Genomic DNA, 23,910 nt, shown 5'->3' on the forward strand with positions numbered 1-23,910 from the left:
AGGAATCTTGAAACAAAGTGAGAGATTGAAAGGAGTAGAACAGAAAGTGGGCTAGTAAGAGTCAAAGGAGATAAAGGCTGGTAAAAATTGCATTCTCCAGGCAGTTGAGGAATAAGGGTCTAGTAAGGAAGCAGGTTTATGAAAAGAGAATGCAAGGTTTCGGAACCCAAGGGAGTGTGCTTAATCTTACAGTTGCTCTTTTTCCCCCTGCACACTGATCAGTGATAACATTTTTAAGTATATATTTTAAAAGGAGGTGGGTGGAGTGTAATGTCTAGGCCAGGGGTCCTCAAACTACGGCCAGAGGGACGGATATGGCCCTCCAAGGTCATTTACCCGGCCCTCGCTCAGGGTCAACCTAAGTCTGAAATGACTTGAAAGCACACAACAACAATCGTATCTCATCAGCAAAAGCAGGCCCACACTTCCCACTGAAATACTAATAAGCTTACATTTGTTAAAATTGTTCTTCATTTTAATTATTGTATTGTTTTAAAGTGTTTTTTGCACTACAAATAATATATGTTTTCATTCATGTTTTTTTTTTCAAATTATAATCCGGCCCTCCAACAGTCTGAGGGACTGTGACCTGGCCCTCTGTTTAAAAAGTTTGAGGACCCCTGGTCTAGGCCTTCATCCTGTACCTCCTCTGTTCCCGTACACTTTATCCTCCATCACTTACACTGAAGCTCTTTTTTTCCATTTCCTTACCTGCCATGATACTTTTGGAAGGTGATGTCTAGGCAGTAAAGAAAATATAACTTAGCAGCTTTTTCACCTAGACCTCGCTGGCACATAATACATTCATATTGCTGGAAACAATATTTATGGAAAACAAGGCTCTTACCTTGCACACCAAACTAAAGGAAAGGCACTCGCACTCATACAGACCTGCCACTTGTATTCTGTATCAATTAGCAATAGTGCAATATTTTTTTGTATTTCCCATATGTAGATAGATGAAGTGCAGGTTAAACCTTGATAAGGAAGCTACAGAATGTTTTTCTCTACAGGTAAATTTATCAGTGAGGCAGAATATTTAATATAAAGTAGCATGCATGCAACACCACACGTGACAAGATGCTTGTGCCTATCTTGTTCCTTTCTACACATTTCTTCTTTTCTTCATTGTTGTTATTACTTTATCATATTAAAACAGACTTGCAGAAGGAGAACAGATCTTGTCTGGTGGAGTATTCAACAAGCAGAAAAGCCATGACGACATTGTGACAGAGTTTGGTGACTCTGCATGCTTCACACTTTCGCTCCTGGGGCATGTTTACTGGTATGGATTTCGTTTCTTTTTTAGGGATACACTTTCGCACCTTGCACTTCCGTTCCTTCAGGAATGTCCTTAGGTGTCCTCCTTCAGGTTTGATGCTCATATATTTTGCTTTGTAGGTTTTCCAATTGACCAAGAAATAAAAAGCATAAGAACTATTAAGGAATGATTGTCTCCACTTGCATTATAAAGATGCAGGCTGGGTGCTTTTCCTGAGTAGATCCACTTATGTGGGAAAAATAATCCATGGTGAGAATTGTGCAGCTTTTGAGATGTTAGTAGTATGGAACTCCAGCAGCTTGATAAAAATTACAGGGTGCTACAATTTAACAATAGCTAAAGGGTTGCATGATTGCCATCTCTGTTGTGGGATGTTACATGAACTAGTCATTTTAATGTGTGAGGCATCTTCATAGTTAAAAGCGTGTATCTTTTTTACATAAACATTTCCCACAGAAAAGAACTTACCTTGCATAAAACTGTTAAAGAAACTCATGTTTCTCTTTCCTGTGAGTTTCATTCTATGGTTTAGCAAAAGCTAAGTAACAGAGGTCTACACATCTTGGATGGCCTAAAACGAAAAACTGATATCAGATTTCCACATTGGGAAGTGGCAGGGTTTCTTCCTTGCTGTCATGCTGACCTTCAGAAACAGCAAAAAGTTCGAATATACTACCTACTACCTCTGGTACAAAGCAGGTTGTTAGAGAACATCCTTGCACTCCTCCTGAGTCTGGCAACATGTGCAAGGTCTCTGTTTTCTTGTATTGAAGTCCCAAATAATATGAAAGCTTCAGAATGGCTCGAGTCCTGCAGAAGGACCATCTCGCCGTTGCCAAGAATATTTGGACCATTGCTTATCATCTGTCCTCTGAGAGAGTATTTTTCTGTTGGACTGAAGTACAAAGATTTATAGATGCATTTCCCATGGCCTCCTAAATTTCCTGAAGTATAAACCATGTTTCAGAAGGTCCCAGGGCATCTTAGGCAATCCCATTCAAAAAATACCTGTAGGAAGGTTCTCTTTAAGAGCCCCCTAATGTTATTTTTAATAAACAGTTTTATAGGAGAAATGCAAGTTTCTGAAATTAGGAATTGGGCAAATCTCCTCATGTTGATGCAGTCCTTCAAAATACAGTATTGGTAACCATATGTAAGAGATATTGCTGACATTATTTTTCTAAGCCGTAGGGGATTACTGGTTCTTCTCATTTTCCTGCTGACTTCCTCCTCAGTACCTTTTTGTCTCTCTCTATATTTTATTAACAGCAAGACAGATCGACTTGCCAAAGGATCTGAATGTTACCAAAGGAGCCTTAGTTTAAATCCTTTCCTCTGGTCCCCTTTTGAATCATTATGTGAAATAGGTAGGTTCTTCTTCTTCTCTGGGAACAAGTGAGTCAATCAATCAATCAATGATTTATTACGGTCTTTGACCAGCACAGTATAGAATGGGGCACAAGTGAGTCTTTTATTAGCCTCTCTGATAAACATGATTTTGGCTGGATTGTAGAGGGAAGGCTAATAATAATAATTATTATTATAATTTTATTATTATTATTAATCTCCCAGACTCCTGGATTCTTTCATATGAGCAAGAATCCACTTTTTTGTCAAGTTTTTAAACATTTTCTTTGTCATTATCATTTAACCTAGAAGTGAGTTGGAATAGGGTTGACAGTTCCTGTGGGTATTGCGAAAATTGGTCCCTATGGCAGTTATACTGTATGGTCTAGTTATAGAGCCTTAATCCGATTTAGCAATGTACTCTGTTTTAGCAATCCATTGAAGAATTAAGATTCTCAGAAAGTGCTGCAATCAGCAGTGAATTTCACATATGTTTTCCGCTAGAGCAATGGTTCCCAAACTTGGTCTTCTAAATGACTGGGATGGCAGCTCCTATAATTCTTGACTGTTGGTCAAGCTGTATAATCATACATTTGTGAAGTTGTGTATACTCAACATTTTACTAAATTGGGTATTTAAAAGTGAAACTACTGATTTTTAATAGACGCATGGAATATCAATTTCATACTATCTAGTGATGTATGGGCAATATAAAATATTTTTCTCTTCTGTGTTATAAGAATACATTTTCTACTCTATCCTGAATCCCTCTATTTTAAATCACAGGTGAGAAGCCAGATCCTGACCAAACATTCAAGTTAACATCTATACAAAACTTCAGCAGCTGTTTGCCTAACACATGCACAACCATGGTGTCTAATCACAGCATACCCCACAGACAACCAGAAACAGTTCTTATGGAAACACCACAAGACACACTTGTAAGTTTTTGGTAGTCCTTTATAGTTATCACCACCACCACATAATAGTGTGCATGGTCAGTAGAAAGAGATTGTGTGTACTGTTTTTTTAAAAATGGTTTTCCATTTCAGGAATTAAACAGACTCAACCTGGAGTCTTCCAACTCTAAATATTCCTCCAACACAGATTCCTCCATCTCTTACATTGATTCAGCTGTAATTTCACCAGATGTTGTACCTCTTGGATCAGGAACTGCCTTCTTAACTAAACAGGCTCAAAACAAACCAAAAACTGGCAGGAGTCTTCTGGGTGGGCCAGCTGCTCTGAGTCCATTAACACCAAGGTATGTGATTTGAAATCCTCCTGCATCATCCACTGACTATTGCTATTTAGAAAGCAGTGTAGGTTATGTTCTGTTAGAGCTCTACATCTGTGAAACTGTGCCAAGTGTAGACAGTGACAGCAGGAGAAAAAGGCTATGGATACAACAGCTGTAAGGAAGGACAGGTAAAATAATTGCCAGTGTTGTCCGAAGTGAGGACAACACTGAGGAGCCTGTTTCTCTAGTGGCTGGCTTCTGGGTAGGACCTTGGAGCCAGAGCATTCTGAGAAGACTAGCTTAGAAAAACACATATGTACCCTAAAACATACAACTGGACTCAAGCCAAAAGACAATTTCGCTGTTGACATGTTCAAGTGAAAGGAAAATCCAAGGCTGCTCAGCATATATTATAAAAACAGGGAATGTGAGCATTAATTAAACATAAAAAAACAAGAAGCACAAGTAACCTGAAGGATGTTCAGGGGAAGTATATGTTGGTATAGTGGTACTCTTGGAGATTATATTGATTATTTATTGGACCTGTAAATTGCCTTCATTAGGAAGTGGAATTCCATTCAATTTACAATTCATAACTTTTTAGGACATTTGCATGTTTTGAAATTCCCTTTTGTGTTTTCTCAGCTTTGGAGTCCTGCCATTAGAAACCCCTAGCCCCGGAGATGGATCCTATTTACAAAACTGCACAAATTCTTCTTCCGTAATTGATGTGCCACCTCCAGTAGCCCCTACCAAGAAGGTACCTTCAATTCAAGGGTGTGAGTGTAAGGTTGAAGGCATGGAGAGAGAAAATTCCTACAATTCTTTCTAAAAGGTTCAAGAGGAAGATTTCCAATTGTGTCTTGAGGGATGTTCTGCTTCTGTGATTTGTTATTAAGTATTTTTCGCAGCCAAATAATTCACCTGAGAAAGTATATGTGTTGCTTCAAAATCTCATACAGAAGGACTATAACCTGCAAATGATTGTCTACGTGTAATATTTCAAGGTTGTAGTAAGACTTTCATTCCTACTTCAGAAGGATGACATTTATCTTTGAAAATATTAGAACATTTCAATAAATTTACTGACCCTTGATTTTCATTTTGTGTGAGTCTCTCATCTTGGGAGTTATTTATTATTTTATTATTATTTACTATACTTGTATATTGTCTTTCTCAGTCTATCGGCGACTCAAGTCGGTTCACAAGTTAGTACACACAATAACAAAATACAGATTAAGCATTAACACAATATAAAACCACAATAAAAACAATAAAAACCAACATCATTATCATTAGAGTCTCCTAGTTAAAAACGTTGTCCAAATTCCATTATCAAGTGCCGGAGATGGAGCCCCCAGTGGCGCAGTGGGTTAAACCCTTGTGCCGGCAGGACTGAAGACCGACAGGTCGCAGGTTCGAATCTGGGGAGCATGGATGAGATCCCTCTGTCAGCTCTGGCTCCCCAAGCTGGGGCATGAGAGAAGCCTCCCACAAGGATGGTAAAACATCAAAACATCCAGGCATCCCCTGGGCAATATTATTGCAGACGGCCAATTCTGTCACACCAGAAGCAACTTGCAGTTTCTCAAGTCGCTCCTGACACACGCATACACACACACAAAAGCTTTGGAGTCCACCCCTGTTGAAATAGTATCATCATATTGGATTGATGTATAAAGTTGTTTCTGGCAGTAATGTCTAACCACTTCTCCCCACTGTCCTGCCTTAGCAGACTTACAATGGTGAGTAGAAAGTGGATAGAGAAAACCAGTGGTAAGGTTTCTCCTTGTAAGATCAGAATACTCCAAGATCCAACCAGGATCTTTCTGACACTGTTTCTATCCTCTTTCCCTTTGGTTTACTTATGAAGGAACAGGTCATTGCCTGTGTTGGGTTTTCTGTGTGTGCTCATTCAGAAAAGGCAAATGCATTTTGGGATGAGACAGTCAGTAGTCTTAATGGAGCATTAAGGCTATGTTACAGTTAGCATTCGCTGTATGTCTTCCCAGAGAATTCAGGTCAAGGTGGCAGAATATTGAAGCAATAGAGTAGAGACACTGTTATTGAAAATTCTCAAAGTATAGCTTCTTTCTAGTTTTTTAATCATAAGGAGAGAAATTACATTGCTCTCCATTCCTTATTGTGCTAGTTTGCTTGCTGCATGTATTTAATTTCATGTAGAGGTAAAATTAAAAGTGCACACGCACATGCAGTCTGAAATTATGCTCTGTTACCTTCATACTTTATTCTGCTGTTGGTACAGATCAGGCCTCCATCTATACTCCGTGGGCAGAAGATGGGGACTAATGCCAAGTACTGTAGTGGGAGTGAGATTTGGGAGAGTTAATTAACAGCAGTAAAAACCCTATAAGCTGTTTTTTGGAATCCCAGAAAGACTTTGCTAATCAAGGAAGCAAGGAGGAGGAAAAAATATATATTACAGCATCTTTTTCTGTATTTGTAATTTCTTCCTTTCCTCAACATTTTTATTCTGGTTTACTGAATTATTGCATTGTCATAAATTACGAAGGTATTTTCCACTGCTCCTACCTCAAAGATCAATAATATCTTATTGATGTTTGGCATGAATGTGTTTTGTAAGTTTCTTTTTTTTTAATTTAAAAATAATCTTTATTCAGTTTTCATAAAAAATACAAGAAAAAACCATGGAAAGTCTGGTGGAAGGGGTAGGGAAGAAAGTGTGGGGAGGGTAGGGGGGGGATAGAAAGCTTAGGAATAGTATAGAGCGGATTGGTTTCTGGTTATTTACAACAGATGAATATAAATGTGGCTGTAGTGTGCTGGGTGTGGAAACGAGAGATTGGGGAGGCATTGTGAGGGAGAAAACGTGAAGGGGGGGTAGGGTATGTGAGTTCTGTACTGTTGTTGACTTCCCGGTATCTTTAGGGGGTTCTTCCTGTTCCTTCGTTTTTACCCTTTTCTTGCTTTCCTTCTTTGTCTTTTTCCAGCTCTCCTCTTATTAATCCTTTCCTTCAGCTTCTTTCATATTAGTAATTCCATATTTTTCCCTTCTGCTAAATACGTTGTTACATCTTTCCAATCTGTTTCGGCTATTGGAATGCCCCTTCTTTTAGAGAGTATGTATGTTAATTTATCCATATTTCTTATATCTAGAATTTTCGTCAGCCATTCCTCTTCTTCTGGTGGATCTTTTTCTTTCCAATGTCTTGCAGAGACTATTCTGGCTGCGGTCGTCAAAAGGAATAATATTTTATCTTTATTTTTTTCCAACTTTATATTATGTATCCCTAGTAGAAAAATTTCGGGTTTCCATGGTATATCCGTCTTCAATATTTTTTGTAGTGTTTTTTGTATTTTTCTCCAATAGTTAATTGCTTTTGGACATGTCCACCATAGGTGGTAGTATGTCCCTTCCTGTTTTCCACATTTCCAACATTTGGAATTTGTATTTTTATTGAATTTCCCTAGTCTGTGGGGTGTTATATACCACCTGTAAGCTACTTTAAACCAATTTTCTTTGAGTTCCATTGCCTTTGAGTATTTCAACTTCTTGTTCCAGACTTCTTCCCATTCTTCTTTTTTTATCTCTCTTCCTATGTTTTCCCTCCACTTCTTCATGTATGTTTTTTCTTTTACTGTGTCTCCTTCTTCCTCTAACAGTTTTTTGTATATTTTGGAAATTAGTTTGTTATCAGATTGCATTATTTTGTCCCAGAAACATGGGCCTTCTTCGAATCCTTTTTCTTTATCTCTCTTGAAGTGTTGTTTAATTTGTTCGTATTGGTACCATGAGATTTTACTATTTATATTTTTTAGTTCTTGTTGGGTTTTAATCTTAAATTCTCCTCTTTCTTTTCTTATTATGTCCTTGTAGTTGGGCCAGTCGTTCCATCCCAGGAATCTACTTTGGGAGGCTTCAAGTGGCGACAGCCACAATGGGGTTTTCTTATAAAATTTATCTTTATACCTATTCCATACCTTAATCAAAGACGAACGCACGAAATGATTGCCGAATTTTTTTTCTTTAGTGGCTTTATCGTATCCTAAATAGGCGTGCCATCCTGATGTAAGTCCTTCTCCTTCTATGTTTAGAATCTTTTTTTTCTTAAGTTTTGCCCAATCTCTGATCCAAATAAGGGCGCATGCATCGTGGTACAATTTGATATTCGGGGTGGCTAGACCTCCTTTGAATTTCCCTTCTGTCATGTTTTTATAATTTATTCTTGGTGTTTTCTTCTGCCATATGAATCTCATTATATCTTTTTTCCAATTGTTAATTGTTTTCTGGCATCTGATTATAGGCAAATTTTGAAATAGGAACACTAATTTTGGAAGGATTGACATTTTCACCGCAGCTATTCTGCCTAGTAAGGATAATTTCATGTTTCCCCATTTTTCCAGATCTTTTTTTATTTTTTTCCATTTTTCTATGTAGTTGTTTTCCAATAGTTGTAGATTTTTAGCCGTAAGTATTATTCCTAGGTATTTTATTTTTTGTGAAAATTGGATATTCCAATCTTTCCCAATTTTTTCCTGTTCTTTCTTTGTAATGTTTTTAGTAATTGCTTTGGTCTTTTCTAAGTTGATCTTAAATCCTGAGACTTCTCCATATTCTTTCATTGTTTTTAGCCATTTTTCTAGGTTATTTTTTGGTTCTTCTATAATTCCGATAATGTCGTCCGCGAACGCTCTTATCTTATAATCCTGTCCTTGAATTCGTACTCCTTTGACATCTTTATCATCTCTAATTCTGTCCAGTAAGATTTCTAATGTCAGGATGAAGATCAGCGGGGACATTGGACAACCTTGTCTGGTTCCCTTTTGAATATGTATTGTCTCCGTTTGTTGGCCGTTTATTATGAGTTTCGCTTCCTGATTACTATATATATTGCTTCAATTATGTTTTCGAAGTAGTGACCCATATCCATCTCTTTTGTTACAATTTTGATAAAATCCCAATTTACGTTATCAAAGGCTTTTTCAGCGTCCAATGCTAAAAACATCACCTTCTTTTGTATGTTATTCCCAAAATGTTCTATAAGGTTAATAATTGTTCTCACATTGTCAGCTTGTGATCTTTTCGGTAAAAAGCCTGCTTGTTCTTCTTTAATTCTTTCGCTCAATATTTTTTTTAATCTTTCTGCAATAATATTTCCAAATAGTTTATAATCGAGATTTAATAGTGAAATGGGTCGGTAGTTTTTTACATCTTCTGGGTTTGTGTTTTCTTTATGAATTAGGGTTATCAGGGCTTGTCTCCATGTTTGGGGCATTTCTTTTTTATCTCTGATTTCATTCATTACTCTTTTAAGCAGGGGGGTCAATTCTTCTTGGAATGTTTTATAATACGTGGCAGTTAATCCGTCCGGACCTGGGGCTTTATCTTTTTTCAGTTCATTTATTGCCTTTTTGATTTCTTTTTCAGATATTTCGCTGTTCAACGTTTCTCTTTGTTCTTCTGTTATATGCGGTATATTTTTTTCCCCTAAGTATTTGTAGATTGCATTTTTGTCTATTTTTTCTTCTTTATACAATTTCTGGAAAAAATTTTCAAATTGGTATTTTATCTGCTTACCTTGTGTGTATGTCATATCTCCTTCATTTATCCTGGTTATGTATGTTGCTTCTCTTCTTTTCCTCAGTTTGTTTGATAGCCATCTCCCCGGTTTATTTGAATTTTCGAAGTGGTCTTGTCTTAAAAATTTCAATTGTTTCGCCCTTTCTTCTTGTTCTAAGAATTCTCTCTGTTTTTGTAGACGGGTCAAGTTTTCAATAATTCCTTTATTTCTTGGGTTTTTCTTTAGATTGATTTCTTCCTGTGTAATTTTATTCATTATCTCTTTCTCTTTTTTATTTTTAATTTTATTTTTTATTGCCTTTTGTTGTATGAAATTGCCTCTCATCACCACTTTGCTCGCCTCCCATACTATGAATGAATGTGTTTCTTGAATGTCATTTATGTCGAGGTATTCCTTTAATAGTTTCCTATTCTTTTCTACGTCTTCTTCGCTTCTCAATAGATTATCATCTAATCTCCATCTTCTGGTTTTCTCTTCAAATTTTATTTTAATTTCTATCAGGCAGTGGTCTGATTCCATTCTTGGAAGGATCTTTATCTCTTCAACCTCTGTGACTAGGGATTTTGACATCCAGGCCATGTCAATTCTAGACCATGTTTCGTGTCTGGCCGAATAATATGTAAAATCTTTCTTTCCTTCATTCTTCCTTCTCCAAACGTCTTCCAGATTTAACTCCGACAATATACTTGTTACTGTTTTTGGTAGGGTTCCTCCCCATTTTTTCCTTTTCCTTTTCCTTGTATGGTCATTGTTACTTCTATCTTGTGTTGCATCAATTACTCCGTTGAAGTCTCCCATAATAATCAGGTGGTCAAATTCTTGTTCACTAATCCTTGTTTTTAGTTTTTCTGCGAATTTTGTTTTGGAATCGTTCGGGGCATATATGTTACACAGTAAAATTCTCTTGTCTCTTATCGTTATTGTGACCCCTACGAATCTTCCTTCTTCATCTTTGAAGGCTTGGCTTGAAGGGATATCTTTATTTATGTAGGTCACTACTCCTTTCTTCTTTTCCGGGGCTGCCGAATAGTATGTTTTCCCTAAATTTCTATTGTCTAGGTGGGCTATATGTTTCTGGGCAATGTGCGTTTCTTGGAATGCAATTACATGATACCGTTTCTTTTTTATTCTATTAAATACTTTATTTCTTTTATTTTTACAGTTAAAACCATTAATGTTATTACTATATATTCTTAAGGTATCCAGAGTTGACTAGTTGCTTTTGGGGTGTGTGGCGCTTTTAGTTTCTTTCTTCCTCTGCTCTCTCTTCCTGGTTTTCTCCTTCTTCTCCTTCTTCTCCCTCTTCCTCTTTATCTTCTTCTCCTTCGCTTTCTATCACTTCTTCTACTCTGTTTAAGTTTGCTGTGTCTATTGCTTTTCCTAGGTCCATTTTATAATTTTCCTTATCCAGGCCTTCTTTCTCCGGTGACTCGGTGCGGGCTCTTTTTCTCTCTTTCTCTCCCTCTCTGTTGTAATTCATATTCTTTTCTCTTTCTTTTGTGATCTTTTTTAGAAAGTCTTTTGCTGTTGCTTCATTTGTAATCCAGTGTTTCTGTTCATAATATGTTGCCATCAGGCCTTCTCCCCTTTCCCATCGAAAACGTATCTTCTGTCTTTTGAGTTCTTCGACGAGTGGGGCATATTTTTTCCTTCTACTTAGGATGACTCCTGGTATTTCTTTTAGGATTACCACTTTCTTGCCTTTGTAAAAGACTGTTCTCTTACTATTGACCTTCAAGACCTCATCTCGATCTGTTTTTTTTATAAAGTGGACTAGGACGTCTCTAGCTGTTTTGTTCCTTCTTGCAAAGTTGGTGTTGATTCTATATATTCTGTCTGTTTGTTCCTCAATTTCTTGTTCTGTCTTTTCCATCAGTTCTCCCAGTATTTCTTTTACTTTTCCTCTTATGTTCTCCCCTTGTTCTTCTTGGATGTTTCTCAGTCTTAATTGGTGTTCCATGTCTTTCATTTCTGAATGTAGCTGTTTTTCTTCTAATGTTTTGTAAGTTTCTTAAGATGATGAGCAAGCTACAGGTTTGCTAATAAAGTCGGTTATTGGTAATAATTCACATAAATTGAAAACAGACTTGTTTTGGCAATTGTCTGGTATAGCATATTGATCATGCAACTGCTTGGGTAATACAATGAATTAATTGTGTAATTCTAAATATGTTTGACAGAATCTCTGCCCCCTTCCCCAGTATTAACAACTGACCAATAACAGTGTATCGTATCAGCAATATTGTAATATATATTCACATAGTTCTTTTTTTTTAATATAGACTGTCACCAGAATAACCCAAGGAGGGACAAAGTCAGTCTTCTCACAAAGTGGCAATAGCCGGGAAGTAACACCAATCCTTGTTGCACAAACGCAAAGTTCTGGCCCACAGACAAGGTATGAAATGTATATCTGAATCTAGGTTGTAATTTTCCCTCCTGTGCCCAATTACATGTTTCACTTAGCAGCCTGTTCTAATGCTGTTATTATTCCTGCACTTTTGCTTGAGGTGTAAAATGAGAATGGGGGTGCTTCTTTCACCCAAATGCCCATGGAATGAATTGAGTTTCGTATTTTACCCTCTCCCTCCTCTTTTCAGTACTACACCTCAGGTATTGAGCCCAACCATTGCTGCTCCACCTAACGTACTGCCTCGAAGAAGTTCACGCCTGTTCTCTAGTGATAGCTCTACAACAAAGGTAAATGGAAGTTCTTCTGCTGCTGTTGCCATTGGTCATCTCAGTATGGAGTGTTAGTAGAGAATGGGATCTGTATTCTGACAGTGCCCTATTTCTGTCTTCTAGTTAATAATAGAAAAATATGTTTACTACTTTAATAGTTAATACTATTATAGTTAATCAATAGTTAATACATAAACAATAGAATAGATACAATCACAGACTTGCAAAAAGCTATCAGATTTGAAATGTGACAAAGGTCTTTCTTAACATATTTATTTTTAAGATAGAGAGAAATTAAATGAACTTGATGGTAGACATCTGATTCTTGTACAGTGTTTTGTGTGATTTCTCAACCTTTGGTCCCCCAGGTGTGTTGGATATCAGCTCCCACAATTCCTAACAGCTGGTAAAATGGCTGGGATTTTTGGGAAGTGAAGTTTAAAACACATGGAGGACCAAAGCTGAAAACCAGTGATGTTGACTGATAGGTGATGAGTAGGCAGCCCTTTGAAAATCTGTTAAGTTTTTGTAGTTGTAGAAGAGGGAGCTGGAACAGAAGGTAGTTTCTCATCTAATTTTGTATTTATAAAACGTATGGGGAGTCTTTTTCCTATGATGGTTGACCTGTGGCAAACAGTGTTCCAACCCAGATATCCAACCCAGAACCAAAGGTGGATGAAGCTTGCAGGATTGTATAATCCTTACTTGCTTTCCCTCATTCTCTCTCACACACACGTAGTTCACCCTAGCTCTCTTTTGGAAAACGTATGATAGTTGGGACCCAATGCTGGTAGCGCTACGGTGGTTGTGTAACCCGGCTCTGAATTAGACAAGGGAACATATGTGCCAGACACAGCACCACGTGCACAAGAGGCTGCACGCAGTGAGAGACGCAGCTACGACAGAGTAAACATGGTAATTTGGGGGGAGGGGGGCAGTCAAGCATACTGATGTAGGCTATCCGAAGATCGTATGCAAATATGTTCAAAAATGTTGTTGCATTGCAAGGAAGGATAGAAAGAATGGGAGAAATACGAGCACTGGTGAAAAATGAATCAAATCCAGTCACTGTTACATTATTTCACTGTTATGCTTTCCCACCTGCGTTATATTACTTCACTGGTATCCTGTCTCTCACTCGGTGCGCTGTCTGGTGCATGTGTTCCCTTCTCTAATTCAGAGCCACGTTACGCAACCAGCGTAGCACTATTAGTACTGGGTCCCAGCTGTCATACTTTTGCCTCTCTTTTTATCTCTGTATCCACCTTTGGGTCCAAGATTTAGCCAGTGTAGCTGGCTTCCTACCAAGCCTTGGAGGCTGGAGAAACTTCAACCCTACAAACACTTTGGACATCAACTCTGAGAATCCTTAGCAAGCATCACCATTAAAATGGATTATGGGAGTTTAGATCAAAACATCTGGAGAACCAAGAGTTCTCAGCTCTCTGAGTGCCATGTAGTAGGGTCCCTTCAAATTTTAATTCTTGATTATTCTGTTTTGCTGCCTGTTTTGGATGTTTGGGAAATAATTCTATAAAATGTTTATTCATTTCTCATAGGAGAATAGTAAAAAGTTAAAAATGAAGTTTCCGCCCAAAATTGCAAACCGAAAGACAAAATGTAAAACCAATAAAGGAGGGATCACGCAGCCCAACATTAATGACAGTTTGGAAATCACTAAACTTGACTCGTCCATCATTTCAGAAGGAAAGATTGCTTCTGTTACACCACAAATCCAGGCATTCACATTACAGAAAGCAGCAGCAGGTGTGTGTGATGTATTCCTAAGAATTTATTTAATGTAGTTTAGCTTCTGGAGATTTAAAAAATCAAACAGGAAAGGAATAGAAAATTGCAGTTGGAATCCAGCTAAAATCTATTCCTTTTTATCCAATTAGAATCATGTTCAAAGTCATAGTAATCTCCCAAACAAAAGAAATTCTGTGGGTGGTAGGGAAATAGTCAAAAGTGTTTTCTCTTGCTGCCATTTTGGTATACATGTAGGGCAATCCAATGTCTGTGAATAAAATGCAGTTTTGGCTCACAACGTTGAATTGAGCCCAGATTCTACAGTTCTCTGCATCTAATCTATTATTATCTTATATTGTCATTATAATAATTAAATTATATATGTTTTAAAATCTGTGGCATTTCAATTCGGATTTCTTGAGATAAGGCACCATCTTTATAGCCAGTGGGATACATATTTATTCTTTCAGGCAGGGGCTTTCTTCATTTCCTTTGTTTCCTGTATATTTATTACATTTTTCTCCTAGAAGGTTTGATGAGCCTTCTTCGTGACATGGGGAAAGGGTATTTAGCGTTGTGTTCTTACAACTGTAAAGAAGCAATTCATATACTGAGCCATTTGCCTTCTCACCACTACAATACTGGCTGGGTACTGTGCCATATTGGAAGAGCTTATTTTGAGCTTTCAGAATATATGCAGGTAAGCATAATGTGGCATGTTTTTATTTATTCTGTGTTGCTTTATTACAACAACACCCCTCCCCCCATTTTTACGATCAATGTATAGTTTGCATTCTTCTTCATCTTTATCTAAGTCTAAATGGAGGGCCACCTTCATGCTCAAAGAGGAAATGCTCATGGCATTTCCTCTTTTGTAAGTCTTCTCATGTACCAGCGTATCCTCTCCCCAACTCCCAATAACAGACTTGCCCAGCAAACAACTGCCCTAACTCTGCTTTTTTGGAGTGGATGTAAAGCTGTGGTCAAGCTGAGGGATAACTTCATGCAAAACAATTATCTTCTCTGGAGTGGCATGGTTAAGTCTCCCACACATCATGGAAGATATGAAAGGAAATCTTCACTTGTAGTTTTTGGAGTGATTGAACATTCTTGTTGTGCTCAATGAGATATGTATCTTTTACTGTGTTCACAACTGGAGAGTTCATTTTACTCCATTCTTCCTTAACTTTCCTTTACAATCATAATACCATAATATTTGCATCTGCTTGTAAGTAATGTGGGACAGATTCTTGCTTCTTGAAACAGATGTTTGAGATCCCATCTCTTCCCACTTTATTTACTTAGAGCTTTAGTTTAAACTTTTTATGTATTTTATTTCTCGCAGCAAAAGGAGTTACCAATGTGCCCTAAGAAATGCCAAAGTGCAAGGTTACTTTTTGCAATGGGCACCGAAAGTTCTGTAAAAGCTATGCAGAATCATAAAACTGAGTATATGCTTCAGCATAGGAAAAAGAGTTTCCAAAATATATACATACCTTTCATCATGACCTGGTAGATGTGTGGGCACAGTTGGAGAGATGTTTGGAGTTAATTAAAAGTTTGCAAATCTTGTGCACTCTTATATCATTGAGAAAAACAACAACAAATGCTTTTTGAGACAGAATTAAAAGATTTCGAAGGAATGACATCTCTGGAACTAAGCTAAAATCCTGTTGAGAGAGGCCTCAGGATGAATAAGTGTGTAAACACATATAGATAACTGGATCATGCAGTATGGGTTTTTTCAATCATTCACTGGTAAATCGCAGTTGTTCATTTTCTTCATAGGCTGAAAGGATATTCTCCGAAGTAAGAAGGATTGAAAACTACAGAGTAGAAGGCATGGAAATCTACTCAACAACACTATGGCATCTGCAGAAAGATGTGGCACTTTCAGTTCTTTCGAAAGACTTAACAGATATGGATAAAAATTCACCAGAGGTATCATTTTGGCTATTTTGATATGCTTCTGGTTCTTCTTTTAAAACACACTTCAGCTTCTGTTTCACTTATAAGATCTAGAAAAAGGTCAAATTACTTTTTATTGTCTTCCAAGATCTTGGCTTTTAACTAGGCACTTTGGTAGTGGATGTTAAATCTAGATATGTAGTCCCTCTGTCTATTACTACACTATTGCTCCAAAAACTGGGAGAAATATTGCCTATCTTCTACCAGTCTGCTTTTTTCTTCTAGGCATGGTGCGCTGCGGGAAATTGCTTCAGTTTGCAACGAGAACACGACATTGCCATCAAATTCTTCCAGAGAGCTATTCAAGTTGATCCAAATTATGCTTATGCCTACACTCTACTTGGGCATGAATTTGTGTTGACAGAGGAACTTGAGAAAGCATTAGCCTGCTTTAGAAATGCAATTAGAATGAATCCGAGGCACTATAATGCTTGGTAAGACATATTTCTAATTAGTAAAATTAGAAAAAAGAAGCCAGGGAATGAAGCATTCCCCAAAGCATTACTTGGACTGTTGCATAATGCATGCTTCAGGAGTCTGCCTACTGTCTTCTCCAAATATTACTTATATTCCTTATGTGACTTCCAGTTTGCAATGATACAGATATCTCTGAAAATATGGTGTCTGTAGAGTATCAACGTTTTCATGTCAGTGTGAGGAATTTGACTATGCACCAGTTTCTGTATTTTCTAAATTCCTAAGGTTCCACATATTAAGCGAAGAACTTCAAAGAATGAGATCTGTGAAAAGTTTACAAAGCATTTTGAAGGAAAAAAATCTCTCATCTGTTACTGACCAATTATTGCAAGTCCTGAAGGAATATTCAGACTGATGCATGACATTCTGATTTTAAAATTACTAGGTATGGATTGGGAATGATTTACTACAAACAAGAAAAATTCAGCCTTGCAGAAATGCATTTCCAGAAAGCACTTCATATCAACCCTCAGAGTTCTGTCTTGTTGTGCCACATAGGAGTAGTAAGTAAATCCCACCTCCTTCTAATCCTGGGCCAAATATGAACTTGACGCAGTCCAAATGTTCAGCACATTATAAATTCGATTATTTTTCAGGTTCAGCATGCCCTGAAGAAATCTGAAAAGGCGTTGGATACTCTGAACAAAGCAATTAATATTGATCCCAAGAACCCCCTCTGTAAATTCCATAGAGCCTCAGTATTATTTGCAAATGAGAAGTACAAGGTGAGCAATGAGCTATGAAGACTGAATTATACTTTGAATTTCAAACAGCAGCTGCTTTTTCTTATGAAATGCCAATAGTTCCGTTTGAATCTTTTGACACAAACCACTGGGCTTTACTCCATGTCCATTGAGATTGCACACTTGTAGGTATAGTTTCTGAGGGCTATGGGTATATATTCTTTATCTGTTTGTGACACCCATTGTGTCATAATCAAAGCTGCACTCCTTTAATCAAAAGAACTTGGCTTATTTAAAGGTCACACCCCCAGCCATCTTTGTTCTACATATCAGCAAGTGTTCTTGATGACATATTATTCAACATTTGGATGTAGGGAAACTGAATTTAAAAATTATGTTTTAATGCTAGGTGTCCTTAATCCTTATTTTCAAGAACAATGGAAAAATAATTTAGCCTTTAGACTGCATTCTGAAATTAACTCAGCTAACTAGGTAGTCAACATTTTTCCAGTTGTTTGTGGGACCACCCTCTTTTTTACAACTATTCAAGCTCCCTTCTGCCTGCTGTTTGTCTGTATTCCTTAACCTTTCCGGTATGCCCATTTCCTTCCTTCATATGATTTCTTTATACTTCCCACTTACTTGCTTATTTGTTCCAAATATCTAAGTTCATAGTAGACCGTGATCTTTGTTTTTCTAGTATTGCTTAATATTTCTGATTCAAAGCCATAATGTTAAGGATTTCTCTAACAAATAGCTAGAATTGGAGAAGTAAGAATGAAACTGATAATCTTTCTGTATCAAATAAATCAACTTGTCTTTAAAGTACAGTGTTCCCTCACTTATCGCGGGTGTTACGTTCCAGGACCACTCGCGAAAAGTGAAAATTCGCAAAGTAGGGAGTCTCTCTCTGTGTGTGTGTGTGTGTGTATGGCATTCAGAGGGTGAAACAGAAGCGAAGAGAGATTTAAAGGCACCATGCACTTTTTTTTGTTGCTAGCTATAAGGAAGGGCCTATAAGGCCGTGATTTACATACTGCTTCGTATCTCCTCTCTCTTTTTTATGATTGGCTTCCTTTCTCCTGAGGGGGAGGGTGAAACCCCCTTCCATACTCCATCGTTGGCAGGAGGCAAAAACCTGCGAAACAGCAAGTCCGCGAAAGGTGAACCACAAAGTAGCGAGGGAACACTGTATATGTTTACACTATATGACTCCATGTAATTGAGTAAAATTGCTAATTGATTTTTTTCTTCATTTTAGTATGCTTTGCAAGAACTTGAAGAACTGAAGCAGATTGTTCCCAAAGAGTCTCTTGTTTACTTCTTGATAGGAAAGGTAATAGCCAGCTTGAGAAGTCTTCTAAGCTGTAGCTTCTAGTTCCGTTTGCTTGCATTTTCTTATTTATGGAAAAGGACAGGGTTTGTGGTTGATTACTGGATGGGTTTAGTACACTTCGTTGTGCTCACTGAATATACTATACCTGGCTTCCACCATTCTACTCATCAAGGCAAGTCTAAAAGGAGAAAGATTTATACGATCTGAAGAAAAACATCTGGGAACCCACAGGTTGAGAACCACTGCTCTAGAGCATAAATAACACTGTGTAACACAATATTTGTTCCTGGGTTACAAATATCATTTCCTAATTACTTCTATCATAAAACATAGGAAAAGTTTATTAAACAGCCAAAACTTTGTTTTTGCGGGACGTCCTGCAGCACATTTTTGCTATACTTTTTCAATGAATATCTCATAGAGTCTCAACCAATTCAACATAGTTTGTGGCAGCCACAGAAATGAAATTTCTGGAGTATAACAATTACTTTAAAAGTAAGTCCTGCACAGTTAAACAGGAAATAACCCTTTCAAACCAAGAACAGAACATTTTTCAAATTTGGTTACATGGTGTAATTAAAGTTTTCTGTCTGGAATTGGCACATAACCGTTTCTTCTTCATGGCCTCTGTGAATGACACAACGGGGTTTTCACTGCTCACGTGCAATGCCTCGTGTGACTTCCCAAAAGATCACTTGAAATACAATTACAGATGAGCAACCGGTTCTTTTAACACAGAAATCAATCCAGCCTTTAGGACACCCCAAGATGGCAAACTAATTTCTTTAGTAGGAATGTAGTCCCATCAAGAACAGGCTGAATGCTGCTAACTTTGCTAGATTACAAGCTGAAGTGGGGTTGGGGAGTGGGGTCACCTCAAGCTCTAAAATTCCTTAGCTGAGGAGGCTAGACTATTTCCATTTCTTCTTTTTGTACTTTTTTTTTTTAAAATCTGCATAGGACTATGACAAATAACTTGCTTGTGTAAAATACTTTTTAAACTGGATGGATGCTTTATTCATTAATTAATTTTACTGATGTGTATTCAGTTTGGAATGCTCTCATATTTTTAGTGCATTTATCTTGAGAGAGAGTCAGTGTGGTATAGTAATTTGAGTGTCTGACTGGAATCCGGAGAGACCAGAGTTGAATCTCCACACAGCCATGGAAGCCAACGGGGTAACCTTGATAAATCACATACTCTCAGAGGAAGAAAGGCGCAAATATCTTCTGGATGAATATTGACAAAAAAAAAAAAAAACCTTATGATTTGAGGTCACCTTTAAGTCAAAATTGACTGGAAGGCATATAATAACGGTAGTTTGGGGGAGGTTCTCTCAGTGATAGCACCTTCAGTTGAGGATGGTAGAATATCTCCCTCTTCCTTGTCCTGTCATTTCTGTTCCATAATACTTCTGGGAGTAGATTGTGAGGGCCTTTACTGCTGATGTTTATTTCTTGCCTCTCAGCTGATTTCTTTCAGATAGTTTTCTTTCTAAAGGCGATTTAATCACATTTTAAAACTACCTTTTATAGATACTTACTTTTTATGTGTCTTTATCTGTATTCATTTTAATTTTTGTAAGCTACTTTCAAATTCCAGTTTTGGAGAAAATGCAGGATATATGTTAATAGGTGATGATGTGTATGTAACATATTAATATATGCTGCCTTGAGTTAAACATTGATACACATGCTTTGGAGAAAGGTAGCATGTAAATAAAATTACATGCCAATAACCCTGAATATCCAGATGTGACAGAGGCAAGTGAGTCATGCTACACAAAATGTGATGTAATGTTACATGTAGTATTGACACAGATATTGGTTTTGGCTAGGTTTATAAAAAGTTGGGACAGACCCATCTTGCACTGATGAACTTTTCCTGGGCAATGGACTTGGATCCCAAGGGAGCCAACAACCAGATCAAAGAGGCCATAGATAAACGGTACCTACCTGATGATGAAGAGCCTCTAACCCAAGAGGAGCAGATCAGTGAAGGTGGCCCATATGAATCAGGTTGGTTCTTGTGTGTTTATTTCTGCAGCTAAGTGTGAAGGTCCTGTTAGGATAACTTGAACATTGCAATTATAGTACAGTACTCTGGATTCTCATTGAGGCTGCTAATACTTGCCACATAGTTGTTGTTATTGTTGTATCCACTTTTTTTCTCAGGCTTGAGACCCTGAAAACAATTCAAGTAAATATCATTAAAATACATACATGAAAAGCTGTTAGAATCATAGAGTTGGCAGAGACCTCATGGGCCATCCAGTCCAACCCCCTGCCAAGAAGCAGGAATATTGCATTCAAAGCACCCGACAGATGGCTATCCAGCCTCTGTTCAAAAGTTTCCAAAGAAGGAGCCTCCACCACACTCCGGGGCAGAGAGTTCTATTGCTGAACAGCTCTCACAGTCAGGAAGTTCTTCCTCATGTTCATATGGAATCTCCTTTCTTGTAGTTTGAAGCCATTGTTCCATATTTTAGTCTCCAGGGAAGCAGAAAACACGCTGGCTCCCTCCTCCCTGTGACTTGTTTTAGTTTTTCTCTGTTGTTTTAGTTTCTCTGTCGTGAAATATAGAATTGATTTTTTTTTTTGCCTGCTCACATGTTTAGAAATATGTACTTTAGAAAAATCAGCAAGTGTTCTCCAGTAGTCTTAACCAAATAGAAGAGGCTCATTTTTCAAGACAAAGGGGAGATTGTTGACTGGCATCTCCTCAATGACATAACTTTCAATTGCTTTCCTTACCATTCTTTTCTCTGCCACTAGTCTTTAAAACAGATCTGTACCTACAATGTAATACTGCAAACAGTAACTCAATACAGACATTTGGACTTTGTTCACTGAAAGAGCTTGGCCGCAGCTTAGTAAATGTCAATCAGCACTAGAATTTGTGTGATATGTCAAGAGTTTAAATTTCCTAAAAAGTAGTATACACTTAGATCTTCCTCCACATTGCCAAGCAACAAATGCTTAACCCACACACAATCTGGGGCACACATGACTTCTACGTCTTTTATAAAGTCTTGAGTTCTGCCTCCTCTAATCTTTAAATATTAGTCTCAATTGTCCGCAGTTGTTTAGCTTACATTTCCTGCTACAGCACCTAGGATTTGGAGGTTTGTATCTGATGCATTTTTAATAAATAGGACATACCCTTCTAAGTGAGAAAACTGTAACATAATTATTATTGACCTGCCCTAGCAGTATCAGTGAATTATATAATGATGTCTGCTAGGATGCATATAGAAGGGAATTGGAATGATACTCTTGAGCCATTCAGGGAGGTGAGATTTTAACAAAGAAAAAATTGCAATATTGCATGTCCATAGTTACTACTTATGATACTGGATTGAAGAAATTAACAACATGCAGACATAAAAGTCTGCCAAAGTAAAACCCATGTAGAATTTATAAAATGTATATGTGTTATGTAAATGTATTCATTTTGGTGCATTTTGCCTCCCAAAGTTGGCACAGATGAGTCCCAGGCCAGCAGCATGACTGATGCAGATGACACGCAACTCCATGCAGTAGAAAGTGATGAATTTTAACCACAAAACGTGGATTCCGAACTTGGAGGTGTAACTGACAGATACTGCTGGATTCTTCCCCTTCTTTCCTGCCACAGAGACAGGAATGCTCCATCAACACATGCGCATCATTCATATTTTAATTGACACAGAATTACTGGCAGCATATTTTGGGTCATTATTTTGAGTCTGGATCTTTGATTGTTTTCATCTTTGTAAACATGAATCCTTGAGGAGGAAAGACTTTTTTTTAACCTTCCTTTCATTGACAAACTTATCATGGAAGAAAGATTTGCAATGCAGGAGCTGGGAGATATAAGGAAGAAGCTGATGAAGCAATGTTTTGCTCTTTCCCAGAAATGTGTCTTAGTTTTGGTTCTTTCCTCTGCAGTAAGCAGAGAGCTGAATTTCTCCATTTTCACATCCTTCAGAGACAGTTGTGGGCGTTCAGGATGGGAATGTGTAAAAGACATTTCAGAAAACCATTAGAGTGTAACTTAAATGTCAGAGAATGTAAATGACCTTAAAAACAACTGTTTTTCCTGTGAACAAACACATTACAGAATACATAAAGCTCACTTGTCCCTGTTTCTAGATTTGTCAACTTGCCAGGATAGAGACTTCCATAGAATAACCAGGAGTTAACTTCATCAAATTGACTTCCAAAGCATCAGTTGCTGGTATTCATAAACAAGTCAAGTCAGTAATGGGTTGCTGGCTCCTTGATAGGTGCTCTTTGCAAATGCATCTGATGCTTGAAATGCTTATTGCAGTTGTAAACTCCTAGAGAAAATAAGTGTATAGTATTGAGAGGATGCAAAGAAATAAGTCCCTAATAACAGAATGCCAAGAAGACAATGGAAGCCTTAATCCAATCAAAACCTTACAATGGAGGTGCATCCCACATCTTGTTTGCGGCAGTACCCCCTTCAAAACTATTTTGTAAAGTGTTGTCTGAATGAACAGATGCAAAAAATTGTGCAATTATCTGTCTCCTTTTGTTTTTTTGTTTGTTTTTTTTTAATCCTGTAAGTTTGAGTACTTCCTCTATGATGTCTTGTAGGAATTTAGATCCGAGGAGGCTATTTCTGTGAGGAAGCAGGCTATGTTAAAGAAGCCAAAATCTTCCTCCTTTGTAGCTCTCCTGCAAGAAAGGTTAGCTGGCCTTTTTGCAGTGACCATCAAGAAAGTGTATGATAACCTTACAGTTTTAAAGAGCAAATTATGCACAATAAAATGGTTTAAATTTCACAAAACATGTATTGTGATTAGTTTCCACGTCTTCTAAATTAATTTTAGAGGACCTCATGGCCCTGAGATTTGCAAGACTTGAGAAAAGCTACTGGAAATCTCTTGCTTATAGGGCGGCCACAAGTTGAAGCTGACAACAACAGATAACAAAATAATGTGTAGGCCAATGAGAGCCAGTGTTGTCTAATGGGGTCTGAGTGTTGGACTCCTGGAAACCAGAGATCAAATCCCTACTCAACCCTGAAAACCCTCTGGGTGACTTTGGGCAATTCACACACTCTCAGCCTTAGAGGAAGGTGATGCTAAATCTCCAAATAATCTTGCCAAAAGCCCCTCCTAGGATAGGGTCACCATAGGTTTGAGTTGGCGTAAAGGTATGTAACAACAGCAAAAGACAGTATCTGCAGGGGGTTGGTTCCAGGACTTGCTGTGGATATCAAAATATGTGAATGTGCAAGTCCCATTATATATAGTGGCATAGTAAAATATCATCTATTTATAACATGGTGAACAACACAAATGTGTGTCGGAGAGAGCCCGAGGAGCTGTGAAATGGCAGGAGACAACAGCATATCGCTTGACGTGCAGCAAAGCCACTGTTTGCTTTTTTAAAAAGAACAGTATCTTCTAACTATGGTTGACTGAACCTCTGGATTAAAATTCTGTGGATATAGAGGATCAATGTTAATAGAAAACTCAATATTCCAGTTACAGGTCTTTACATAGCTAATATAGTAGCATCCACACGGTAGGAGGAAGTGTTGGCCAACCAGACATAACCCACTTTCAACT

The 23,910-nt window shown here is 37.6% G+C and overlaps 1 protein-coding gene across 2 annotated transcripts in view; it reads left to right on the forward strand.

Moving 5' to 3' along the window:
• CDC27 (cell division cycle 27) overlaps positions 1-23,123 on the forward strand; it is a 40,181-nt gene extending 17,058 nt beyond the window's left edge. The window contains exons 4-19 of one of the 2 annotated variants that reach the window (XM_060781096.2): positions 1,160-1,285; positions 2,552-2,649; positions 3,416-3,570; positions 3,682-3,893; positions 4,515-4,629; positions 11,716-11,831; positions 12,034-12,133; positions 13,675-13,882; positions 14,392-14,564; positions 15,653-15,805; positions 16,058-16,266; positions 16,695-16,812; positions 16,906-17,034; positions 18,254-18,328; positions 20,167-20,347; positions 21,806-23,123. In XM_060781096.2, coding sequence (XP_060637079.2) covers positions 1,160-1,285; positions 2,552-2,649; positions 3,416-3,570; positions 3,682-3,893; positions 4,515-4,629; positions 11,716-11,831; positions 12,034-12,133; positions 13,675-13,882; positions 14,392-14,564; positions 15,653-15,805; positions 16,058-16,266; positions 16,695-16,812; positions 16,906-17,034; positions 18,254-18,328; positions 20,167-20,347; positions 21,806-21,888 — 2,251 coding nt within the window. In that variant the 3' untranslated portion in view covers positions 21,889-23,123. The remainder of the gene's footprint in view (positions 1-1,159; positions 1,286-2,551; positions 2,650-3,415; positions 3,571-3,681; positions 3,894-4,514; positions 4,630-11,715; positions 11,832-12,033; positions 12,134-13,674; positions 13,883-14,391; positions 14,565-15,652; positions 15,806-16,057; positions 16,267-16,694; positions 16,813-16,905; positions 17,035-18,253; positions 18,329-20,166; positions 20,348-21,805) is intronic. The other variant, XM_060781097.2, reaches the window with a different exon arrangement.
• The last annotated feature ends 787 nt before the right edge of the window (positions 23,124-23,910 follow it).

The sequence above is a fragment of the Anolis sagrei genome, chromosome 6 (assembly GCF_037176765.1).
Source record: "Anolis sagrei isolate rAnoSag1 chromosome 6, rAnoSag1.mat, whole genome shotgun sequence".
Taxonomy (NCBI): domain Eukaryota; kingdom Metazoa; phylum Chordata; class Lepidosauria; order Squamata; family Dactyloidae; genus Anolis; species Anolis sagrei.